Source organism: Podarcis raffonei, chromosome 4 (assembly GCF_027172205.1).
Source record: "Podarcis raffonei isolate rPodRaf1 chromosome 4, rPodRaf1.pri, whole genome shotgun sequence".
Taxonomy (NCBI): Eukaryota; Metazoa; Chordata; class Lepidosauria; order Squamata; family Lacertidae; genus Podarcis; species Podarcis raffonei.
This window is the reverse complement of record NC_070605.1, coordinates 85,627,014-85,639,323: the sequence shown is the minus strand read 5'-3', so window position 1 is coordinate 85,639,323 and position 12,310 is coordinate 85,627,014. Positions and strand designations below refer to the sequence as shown.

The 12,310-nt window shown below is 39.6% G+C and overlaps 1 protein-coding gene across 24 annotated transcripts in view; it reads right to left on the bottom strand.

The window, feature by feature from the left end:
* DOCK9 (dedicator of cytokinesis 9) overlaps window positions 1-12,310 on the bottom strand; it is a 136,161-nt gene that overhangs the window by 24,445 nt on the left and 99,406 nt on the right. For 14 of the 24 annotated variants that reach the window (XM_053384492.1, XM_053384502.1, XM_053384505.1 and 11 more), the window contains exons 29-36: window positions 11,138-11,221; window positions 10,045-10,156; window positions 7,324-7,502; window positions 6,220-6,336; window positions 5,989-6,109; window positions 4,807-4,940; window positions 1,956-2,070; window positions 575-641 (exon numbers count right to left, since the gene is read on the bottom strand). In XM_053384492.1, the coding sequence (XP_053240467.1) occupies window positions 575-641; window positions 1,956-2,070; window positions 4,807-4,940; window positions 5,989-6,109; window positions 6,220-6,336; window positions 7,324-7,502; window positions 10,045-10,156; window positions 11,138-11,221 (929 nt within the window). Of the gene's footprint in view, window positions 1-574; window positions 642-1,955; window positions 2,071-4,806; window positions 4,941-5,988; window positions 6,110-6,219; window positions 6,337-7,323; window positions 7,503-9,656; window positions 9,699-10,044; window positions 10,157-11,137; window positions 11,222-12,310 lie in introns of all 24 variants that reach the window. The other 10 variants (XM_053384507.1, XM_053384506.1, XM_053384487.1 and 7 more) reach the window with 1 other exon arrangement.

Below are 12,310 nucleotides of genomic sequence, written 5' to 3'. Positions count from 1 at the left end.
CAAGGGTATTCACAGATTTTTGAGGAGTCACCGGTGGATTTGCAGCTGGTAAGCTAAGGGATTCATCTTTTGTACTCTGTTAAACACAATTACCCTGTGTTTACAATAAAATGTTCAAAGCAGCTCAGAAGACCTTACTAATATACTGTATAATGATAATAACACTTGAAACAAGAGAATGCAGCAAGGTAAGATGGGGAAAGGGAATAGGTTTAATGTCCCCTCATCTGTGCATCCCTTTTCAAGAAGTATAAAATGGTAATTTCCACCTCCAATTTATACGTGAACAATAGTGGAACAGAATACACACACAGGTTTGCTTACATCTCATTGGAAAAACTGCAAGCTGATTTACTTCTAATTGCCAACATGGTATTAATGTTGAATGTGTGGAGATAAATGTGTGCATGTGGGAGCTTGTGAGATGTATTGCAGATTTCTTCATTACCCGGACATTTTGAAAAGTTGCAATGCTATATAGTATATACAATATTTACCGCAGACTTTAAGTTCATGTCTGAAATGCAATAACGGTACAGTACAAAGAATTATAGTAATAGCCAAGCCAACTCACTCCGCAATTGTGAAAAAATCCATAAGTTCTGATGTTGAGGCCTTGTTCCAGTATGTGAAAAGGGCATCTACAATGTATTGGAAAAAGCAATTAATAAAATGTGATTATCACTGATGTGAATAGTTTTAAGGACACAAAGCAGGAAAGCTAGTATGTTACACAAAGCAAAACCTGGTTTGAGACTACACATCTAACAGCAGACAGCCTTCTAAATATGCATTTGAGGTACAAGTGCACAGCTTATTACTCCACATCTCTTCTGTATAGGCTCTCTATTCTATACTATTCAAGATTACATAGCTTGAACTAGAGATGGGCCAATCTATCAATTTCTCTCAGTTTTTAATTTTTCCACTCTTAAGCTCAGTTCACCACATTTCCACATTAGCTTGTGATTTAAAAAAAAACCTACTCAGGAATATTGCTCTGCATTTCAGTGCACATTTCTCCTAATATGCAAGCAATAGCCCCTAATATGAAGCATTTCTGTATTATATTTTTCCCTTTTGCTCATTTTTTTGATTGAAGAACTGGATTACAACATTTATAGAAATGTGAAATTCAAAGGATATTTTGGGAGATACCCATTCGGGAAGGATTAGGTAGGTTTGCAGGGGAACTAGGATGAGATATCACCTAAGTGTGTAGGCTGGATGATATGGAAGGAAGCATTCCCTCAGGTCCCCAGCCATGTAAATTTATGCCAGAGCTTTGAATCTTGCGTGGCAATTGCCAGGAGTTTCCGAACAGTCTTCAAAACCAGTCCCTTATACAATGCATAGCAGTAGTCTAATATGGAAGTTTAGCAGAGCATGGATAACTGAGCCAGATTCTCCATTTCAGACCAGAAGGAGCTTCAGCTGGTGGAAGATGCTCTGTGCCACTAATACACGTTGGGTATCCAGGGACAAAGCTGTAGCACTCCTAAACCACAAACCTGATCCTTTTATGGGGAGAGGAATCACATCCAGAACAGGCTGAACTCCACTTCTGTAGAGGGATAAACTACCCACCAATGGTACCTTTGTCTTGTCTGGATTAAACATTCATCTTATGGGCATTTTCTGCTCATTTATATAAGTTTACATCCCTTAGCAAGTATTTGGTTGGTAGAATGCCAAATTCAGAGATGAGTTCTGGGGCAGGGAAGCAGGAAGCACTGAAGTAATCAAGTCTTCAGCCCCTGATAAATAACAGCAGAACCAGAAAACTTTTTGCAGAATTAAGCACAAGGAATACAAATCAGAAGAGAAACAAACAGAGGCTATTACATTCCAAGTTACACATGACATGTTACAGCTGTTACTGAACAGGGTTTAAAACACCAAGTTATTGTGTTAACTCACTGTCAGAATTTAAGAAGTGAAAAGCTTTTGCTTACCATCTGACATGCTTTTTAAAATATGAAGGAAACACATCAGTAGACTTCTGATTTCAGCTTGATCAAGCTTGTCACATCGAACTACAGAACTTCCCAAAGGGCAGATCTGTTGGTTCTGAAAAATACAGGAATACAGTCGGACAAGAGGCTCATCTTAATGCATTAAGGCACAAACACAGCATCTCAAAACCGATTGAGAGAGAGAGTTGGGTATCCAAGGACAAAGGTGGAACACTCCTAAATCACAAACCAGATCCTTTTGTGAGGAGAGGAACACTCACATGTTGATAGACACACCAGCATATAGACCGATCTAAGTTTGTACATTGTGCCCAGATCCAATTCCCTTTTTGTACACATTCCATGGTTACCTCTCTCAAGCCTTCAATTTGTAAACAAGAAAAACTACTTAAGGATGAGAGTTAAAGTAAATGCATATCTTCTTTAGGGCAACTGGTCAGTATCTAAAGGTGTATAATACAGCCATGCTTCAATATGTGACTTGTATGTGGAAATGCCAAACCATAAAGCAATTACTTCTGAGCCTCAAACTACAATAGCAAAAGTACTACACTGCAAACACGCACACACAGCTTAAACTAATGTGGAATTAGAGAAGACTATGAGCAAGGAATGAAGTGTCATGGTATAACTTTGAACAATAAAAAGAGCCAACACAAATAATGCATCATCATAACTGCCAAAAATGGAATAGAAACTATATGGAAGTTTCAGAATATTTGGTAGGCATGCATGATCATCAGACACACAGGAAACAGGAATATCACACAAAAGCCAAAGACAATTTGACAGTAAATGCTTAAACTTGCATTAATTAATTAAATAAGCCTTACAGATGTTTCAGGCCTATGTTTGCCTGCATGCCTTCCCCCAGGCATACTAATTTTGAGAAAAATATATACAATTACATATGCAGAGTAGTCTTTCAATCCTATTAAGATCAACTCAGGTCTTCTGACTTCCATTCCTGAGTTGTAAAGACTTTCTGCAATATTTGTTGCTGCAGGAAAGCTCTACACCCAACACTGTAGTCTCAAAAGGCAACTTGCTTTGAAATCAATCAGCCCAAATAAAATATTATCAGCCAAGAGAAAAGCTTAGAAGTAAGTCAGCTAGGATAAGTACCATCATGAAATGTATAATAAAATAGCAGCTATGTCAGGCAAGAAATGAGTATAACCTGAACATATGATATTCAAAAAGGCTACACCAAGTTTTAAAATTTCAGTACTACTGTCAATTGTTTCACACTGCAAATCAAGCCATTACCATGAAGAAAAAAATAATTAATGACAATTTTGCCATTTAGCAGAAGCAGCCTTACAGTGTGCAGATCATTAACAAATCTGATGGTGTGGTTTTTTACATTTCAGTATACCATGATACTTTCAAATAATTAAGATACTGTTTCCTCTCCAGTAGAAGCTTCTTCAATGCTCAGGGCAAAATTGGCAACAAGCTGCACTCAGAAACTTAACCAAATAAACCACACAAAAATGAATACTTCTTGTAATGGAGGAGACACAACAGCATGGGAATCTCTCTCTGGTAAAGACGGAACTGTCAATAGTGAAAAATCCACTGTAACACGCTTTTTCTTGGATGAATGGTAGTGTTCTCGTTCCTCTCCACTAGCAAATAATGTATGAGCAGAATGCCTTCTGAGAAGTTTCTCCCTCTGCCACAAGGCAGCATGTCAGGGTCAAGAAGAAAACATTAAACCATGGTGTGACTGCCACAAGATCCAACCTCAAAACGTTAGCAATATGACAGGTAAAAGGCAAATGCAACTGAACGTGAGAGGCTAAATACGCTTAATTATTAAAACTCTTTCACTGAAAGCAACCATGCAGATTTATACCAGTGAACTAAGACAAGTAGGGCTGTATCCAATGGTAGTCACACTAAGCAGATCCATTGAAATAAATTAACCTAAGTTATCCCCCTTAATTTTAATGGCTTTACACTGAGTATGGCTACTATTGGAGACAGGCCTTGGTGAATTAAGAGTGTCCTTCAAAGAATGGTACTACATTTTCTAAAACTATTAATTTATTGTAAATTTTCCTGCATTCATGCAGTCTAAAAAATAGTCAAAATAAGTTGGTATCATATACACGTATATAATACCAACTTATTTTGGCTATTTTTTAGACTGCATGAATGCAGGAAAAAATACGGGGTCCCTTTACCTTTATATATACACATAGGTAATACACATATACCATATTTATTGAGACAGTGGCATGGTTTTCTCTAGAAATTAATGTTCACTCAATAGGGACCTCCCCTTACAGCTAGACACATTTTATTTAATGTAGAATAAGAGAAGAACTGGGACGCGGGTGGCGCTGTGGGTAAAAGCCTCAGCGCCTAGGGCTTGCCGATCGAAAGGTCGGCGGTTCGAATCCCCGTGGCGGGGTGTGCTCCCGCTGCTCGGTCCCAGCGCCTGCCAACCTAGCAGTTCGAAAGCACCCCCGGGTGCAAGTAGATAAATAGGGACCGCTTACTGGCGGGAAGGTAAACGGCGTTTCCGTGTGCTGTGCTGGCTCGCCAGATGCAGCTTTGTCACGCTGGCCACGTGACCCGGAAGTGTCTCCGGACAGCGCTGGCCCCCGGCCTCTTGAGTGAGATGGGCGCACAACCCCAGAGTCTGTCAAGACTGGCCCGTACGGGCAGGGGTACCTTTACCTTTACCTTTTAAGAGAAGAACTAGAAATGGCTACTCATTTTCCCTCAGCGGAGCAAGTTATACAGTAGTAGCAAAAAAGCAAGATTGGAGTGTGTAGAAGCTTCTCTTACAGGCACAAATATATAAAAGTACCCTTACCTTGTCAAGGGAATTGCTCTTTTCACTATGTCTTTCTGGGAGACTGTTTCCTGAATCTGTACTTATAAGAGAACCTCTTGAGTCTGCATTTCTTACACAATTAACATTTGGAGTCGAAGAGGTATATGGGGATGCTGAATAATAAGATGGTAGAAAAGGGATACATTAGAGGCTCTGCTAGTGTGAGATTCAACCTGCATTCAACTGCCCCTCTTTTATTCAAATGACCCTTCCAGTATCTATATGCTAGGTAGATGCCAGAAACCTGGCTTGTAAAGGGGTTGCCAGCTGGGTGCATATTTCAGCTGACAGAATTCAACATCTGGATTTATCATTAGGAGATATCTGAATGCGAAGAAATACAGACTTACTGTATTTTCCCGTGTATAAGACTAGGGTTTTCCCCCTTTAAAATGTCAAAAATTAGGGGGCGTCTTATACACAGATACATCTCCTCCCCATTTTCTTAAATCTGAGTCCCCCAAAACAGGGAGTGTCTTATACATGGGGGCGTCTTATAGATGGAAAAATACGGTATTTAGTTATAGGATATACATATACATATATATGACTTCATTATTTTATATCCCATTCAATAAACTAATGAGTACCCAATTTTTTCCTTATAACCAACTGATAAAGTAGATTTGGCTGAAAGAGTTTCATGGGAACAAGCTCTGTAACTGTGTGGAAATTTGTTATTTTTAAGTAATATAAGGGCTTAAAGGGACGTGAAGTTAGAAATAGAACGCAGAAATGGAAAGAAGGAGAAACTGTAAGGTAAAGGATGAAGAAGTATATGGGAAAGTTATCAAAATTAAATAGACAATTAATTAAAAAACCTAACTGAAAAGAGAGATCAGCGAGAGCAGGAAAATGAACTGCTCTGTCAGGCAGGAGAGAAAAAACTGAGGAGTGACCACACCTGCCTCCCAGAGTTCTTTGCTCTCCTGCCTCTATCACATGACAAGATAATACCCCACCCATTCACGGCATCAACAACAGACTCAAATTTTGAACCCATGTCTCAGTGACCTAAGTTCAAACACCATCCACTATGCCACATCAACATTACATCCCTCAAAAGATCATTTTCACCAATAAAAGATCTACATGTAAAGTATCAAATTTCATTTCTTAGAAGAATTAAAATAAGTGTAAAAAATATTTTTAAATGGTTACCAATGCCTGATATAGCACCAAACACGTCCTTGTGGAGGTTGCTATCAAGGGTATTCACAGATTTTTGAGGAGTCATCAGTGGATTTGCAGCTGGTAAGCTAAGGGATTCATCTTTTGTACTCTGTTAAAAAAGAAATAATTTCACTTCCTTTGATATGCCTAAAAGTGGTCTATTTTTACACTAGAATTTTTTCAAGCTTTAAAGTTTCAGAAATAAAAATATCCACTCACACTGCTGGAAGCATTAATAGGGAAAGGTGAAATATCCTTGACATCAATTCGATGGGCATTTTCTATCAGCACCCCAAAGGTTGGCAAATACAACGTAGCTATTCTCGCTTGATGGCTCTGTACCAAAACATTTTAGTTCTCATTATTCAATGGGAATATACACACACACACATTTCGATATTCGCTGTTGTGGAGCTAGAGTTATAGCTTGATTTTTGGTTCTTGCACATTTAAAAGGAACAGATGTTAGCTGAAAGCCCTCAAACATATCCTTTTTGCAGTCAGGTGGGAGTCACAAGTTTACTGAATCTAAATTTGCTAATCACAATGTTAGCAATTAAGAAAAAGCTCAACAAGTATGGCAAGGTGAGAATAAATAATATATTTCATAGTGCAAGAAGCATATTTTGCCAGGTGAGCAAGTCTATCTTTGCCCAATGATTCACTCTTGCTTGAGCTGGTAATAGAGGCAAAAGGCTCTTTGATCATCTCCCCCAGTGTTCTCGAACCTCATCTCAGAGGATCTCTGCTTACAAAGAAAAAAGAGTTCTGGTGCACAGACAGGCTCCCCCTATTCTACTATTAAAGCATGAGTAGAGAAGCCCTGGGATTAGACTGACTTTATTTGTGAAACTTCAGTAAATAAGCACTGCAGGTATTTTGTAACATACACAGGCTAGCTTTGTGAAGTTCATAGAGGGAAATATTTCCATCCCCTCCTCCCTCCTGCAGCTACCTACAACCTCCACAAAGCTTCTCCAGAGAGGTGGTGCCCCCTCCTGAACAATGTAGGGACAGAGCATGGAGGCCTGTTGGGAGAAGGATGGGAAGGTGAGATTTCATTTCATGAACTTCAATTTATCTGTGAATTGCAGCCTAATATGGGATTCCCAATAGTCCCATATACGCACATCCCACATTGTTCAGGAGAGCCCCTTAACCTCCTACACAGAGGATTCTCATGGGGCACAGGCGGTTACAATAAGGAAGAAGGGATATAAAATATTTCTTCAGTTCATTTCCTTAAATCAACTTTTCTTAGGACCAAGTCACAAAAACTTATGCAATTAATATAACTAAAAAAGCTTCTGAAAATACACTTACCCTGGAAACATATCTGTCATCCAAAGAATGCTTTATCATCAAATTCTTCAAAACACTGATTGCAATTTGACGGATGTCTCTGAACTCTTGCAGTGCATTTCCCACCTCCCTCAGCAGCAGTCCTACCAAGAAGTGATGCTTGCAGAACTCATCTGATAAGGAATAGTCAAGCTGAAGGTCTGAAAGCAAACACCACAGTTAAGAAAGGGTATATTCTAATACAGAAAGATGCAATCCATTGCCATTTAGAAGCACCACAATGTTCACTACATTCCATGTCCTCTTATTTATTAGAAAAACAAAATAGTGTATCTATAGATTGTTCTTTTGCTTTTTATAAGCAGAGCCAAGACGAAAAAATGAAAATATTTAAGCAGTAATGAATTACAGGCAATTCCCAGTTTACGTACATTCTATTTGCGCACTCCTATGGACACACAGTGCCAGATACCCAGAAGTGGTACCAGGAAATGGGGATCACCTGGTCAACGGAGTTGGAGGGATGGCGGAGCTTCCACAGCTGACACGAGTGGGGAAGAAGCTTTCCCACGCACGTCAGCTAGGTTGGTCAACCAAGCCCCGCCATCCCTCTGGCTCCCACAAGCCACAGAGGCAGGAGGGCTTTGTTGAGCAACCTCAACAAGCCTCTGGCTCATGAGGAGACCCTTCCCCAGAGCCCAAAGAGGATGAGATGGGAAGGCTGAGCATCTCAACAAAGCCCTGCAGCCTCTCCAGCTCACGAGGAGACCCTTCCTCTTTGGGCTCTGGAGTAGGTCTCCTCCTGTTGAGCCAGGAGGACTTGCAGGGTGCTCTCTATTTACGTGATTTCACATATGCGCATGGGGCCCCAAAACGGAAGCCCTGTGTAAATGGAGAGTCATTGGTACTGACAGTAATTCAGTAATTTACTCTCTTGAGTACATGGTGGCTTACTGACTAAATATGAACTCTTGGAAAAGAACTCAACTGGTGGTCTGCTGTGGTCCAAGTCAATCTCTTTCATGCTTTATGTGGCTTCCGAGCAACATTTATGCATTTTAAATAATTTTCAGACAACCACACTTTCGCACAAATATGTTCTGCTAAAACCAAGCAAGTGTGGGTGACTACAAGCAAAAGGTCAGCTATCTGTGACAAAACTGAACATGCATTTTTTAAAAAGAAAACAACCAATGGTGTACCTAGTAATTCAGTGGCACTTGTACTATCAAACTTCTTGTTTTTAATATTACTTTTTTTATTTAGCCCAAGAACTGGACACACAGCTAGCTAGCCTTCCTTTTCTTAGTTGGAAAAAAGGCAAGCACCGCCCCTAGAATGTGATGCATTGGACACAGATATTTCCAGGAAATACATCTAAAGAAATGTAAACAGAACTTGGAAAATGGTGGAAAAGGCCTTATTTTGCTTACGCACTGTGAAACAGAAGAAAAGCAGGAAGAAAACATGCCCCATGACTCCAGCTGTAGTGAGCATCTACCATCTGTGTCAGCATGTTGTAGACAACAAGAGGCTGATGAGGCAGCTTTTGGAGACCCCATAATTAATATATCCTTAAAAGGCTAGGCCTTTATATTTGTGTGCCTCGCTTCTTGCATAATAATTCCATTCTGTTGGTCCAATGACACCACCAGGGTGCATATGTGTACAGAATACGTCCAGTAGGGGGAAAGATGGAACAAGTCCTTTTGAATTTTGAGAACTTGAAATTTCGCTTTAAAGGATAATTTAATATTTATGACTGCTGGAGAAAGTTAGGTATGTAATTCATTGCAAAGTACCCCATAGTCTTCATTGAATCAGAGTCACTCAAAAATGATTCCCAACTAATCCCACCCCTGCTGCTCCACAATTAGCATCAGCAAAGCTTGCTGACACAAAACAGGTTCCAAAGAGAGCATGGGCATACCCAGAGGGAATTTATTCCCTTTGAGTAGCAGGCCACATCACAAAATACTTTTGAAAACCCTTTCTGTATCAAGAGGATTCTGCAATGCAGTGCAGGTGAGCTGCTATTCAATACACACAAGCTTGAAGCATCCATGCAAGCACAGGACAATTGAAAGAAAATAAGTGTTTCTTGATACTCTGGCTTGTACTAGCAAGATGAAAGCTCTGGAATGTTTTCAATCAATTTATAGTGACATGTTCATGCATTTTCAATTTGTTTCCAAATGAGCACGTCAAATTTATTTTAAAAGCTCTGTTTTATCTATAGCAGTGTAGCATGACTCACAAATGGAATTACTGCACATTCTTCCTTTTTACACAAGTCACCATGGTTTTTAAATTAGAAAGTCAGTGTAGGATCAAACAGCACACTCCACACCTACCTATAGGAGTGTCATAGGATTCCACTGTTGGTGAAAGAAAAGCTAATTCAAAGGAAAAAAAGAAGCAAAGTAGGACAAAACCAATAAGTAACAAATAGCTTTTCTGGTTTGAGACAACACAAAGAAACAATGCTAATGAGACTGTGTGTGTGTGTGTGTGTGTGTGTGTGTGTGTGTGTGTTTGTGTTACACCAGAACTAAATTACTTACCTATCTGCTTTCACTCTATCACTTTATTATACAAACTGGTGAAAATTAGAGGAGACAGAAATAAAATCTCCATCTCACAATTAAAGAACCCCAATATACATGTACCAAGTCACAATAGATTTCAAGATTTTTCTTACAAGACAACAATGTCAAATTAACTTTTCAAATGTGAATTTACCTTGATATCGCTGAATCCTGCCTTTTCCAAAAGGCATAGGCAGATTCAAAGGAATGTAGTGTTCATGATTACATACTACTCGGAGAAATTCAAATTTGAATTCAAAGAGGGTCTGCAAAAATATGTTGAAGTCATAAAATTGGTTGTTTAACAAAATTAGTATATTTAAATTCAATAAGCAAGCAAAAGATTTTTAATATCTGGTTTCAGTTCTTTGAAAGGATGGCTAAGAAGACCCAATAAACAAACAGCACACTGCCTGATTTCCATACAATGTTTTCATACAAGGACACACATATTCTGATAACAAGAGGGCTCATTATATTTTTTCTAATTTTATTAGAAATATGAAATATAGCAGATCTTTTTGTTTAACCGATTTCCAGCTTACACATGGTAAAATCTTGCCTGCTTTGTGAGATAAGATGAAGATATTCTTGGAAACCAAAAAACAAGCAAGCTTTGCTCTGGAAACGTATTTAAATATTGAAACTAAGAAAAAAAAAATCACTGCCCATAAAATATATGTATCAGAATGCTACATGCATGAAGGCTGCAGTTACAGGACACTAAGTTACAGACACAGACCTTTCATGGGTGTAACAAGGACACAACTTTTACTGGGTTTGCTCTAGCATGGGGACAAGGAACTATCCATCGTGCAGCCCCATCTGCAACCAGAAATGAGGAGCTGGCCTGAGTACAGGGCAATCTGGGTGTGGGCAAGTCCAGTGGGCCTCTCAGGCAAACTAGGATTCATGCCACCCGTGAGCTCTGTTTTAGGTAGAAAGCAACAGTCAAAGATCCCTTAAGGAGAGCTGCTCAGTGGCAAGTAGGGTTAAACTGCCAGGCTCTGCTCCTCAATCAACCAAATGGAAGCTCACATTAGTTCCCCGCGGAAGACCAGTCTGTGCTATGAGTCAGTCAGCGCTGCAGAGGGGATTGCATCCAGGACAAGCCTTTTCCACCCACTCTGCCCACACAGGGACCCAAATGGGGTTCTCTAGGTAAGCTGGGGACCTGGGACAAATAAAAAAAAAAACCCCAAAATGACAATGGCAACACAATTTCTTACAACAAAGCTATACAGTACCTTCGGATCTCCTGGAGCAAAGAAGCTGATATAGTTATTAATTTGCTTGAATACAAATCCTCTGTCCATAAAGGTGAAACATCTCTGCAAAAGCAGAAAAAGTCACAAGAGCATTCTAAAGGCATGGTAGCTAGTAAGTTATATTTTTATAGTCATTTCCAAGAAAAAAATCTATAAAAACTAAACTAGCCTAAAGCAACAGTTGGATGCCAAGCATCAGATGCTTAATACATGACTCATAAATTATATATTTCTAAATTAAATCAAATATTTAATAATCTCATCTGAACTTCTTATTGTACACCACATTTCAAACAAGTTTTTATTGTACATAACCACTTATGATGAGAGACTATGAATTCATAGTCTTCACTATCAATCCAGGATCAATGATAATTGGCAAAATACCCCAGAACTGCAGGATTTTTATTTCAAAAGTGCTGCCCCTTCTATCATCTCAGTACTATCTATAATTAATAGCAGAACATTCAAAATCAGGTTTAATCACAAAGATTTACATTATCTGTTTTCTTGACACATTATTTCACATTCCAATTTATTGGGGGGTGGGGAGAGAGATTGCCAGCTATTGCCTTCTAAACCTGCTGCATCATGTTGACCATGAGAGAAAAGAAAAGCTTAAGAACAGTTGGAGTTCTGAATGAGCAATTGCTAAGACAGTGGTGGGGCACACCCAACTACCTGTCAAAATCTCTTGCTTAGGGTTCCCAAGCCTGGTGGCTGTTGGGTGCTTGGGAATGCTGCACATAGGAGGTTGCTAACCCTGTGTTCAACACTTCCCAAAGCGTCAAACACAGGACAAGCAAAGTGGTTATTTCTCCCCTCCCCATGGGGAGGTGGGGGCACAGAAGCTGGCATTTTGCAGGCATCAACATGTGCAAGAGAGGTCCCTCCCAAAGCCAATTTGCCAAAAGCTGGTTTCCTCCCCCTGCATTTTGCAGATCAGCTGAGAAAAAGCACTCCTCTCACAAACACTTGTAAAGTTTTGTTTCTGAGATTGCTGCTGCTGTTTAGCAAGAGTCCAATACAACCTTCCTCCTGAATGAGGAAGTAGTTTCCATGGAATCCTGTCAAACTGAACAGGATTTAACCCCTAGTCATTAACTCATGACAGCAGGGGAGTTAAAAACCCCAGCCGTGCCTTGGCTGCAT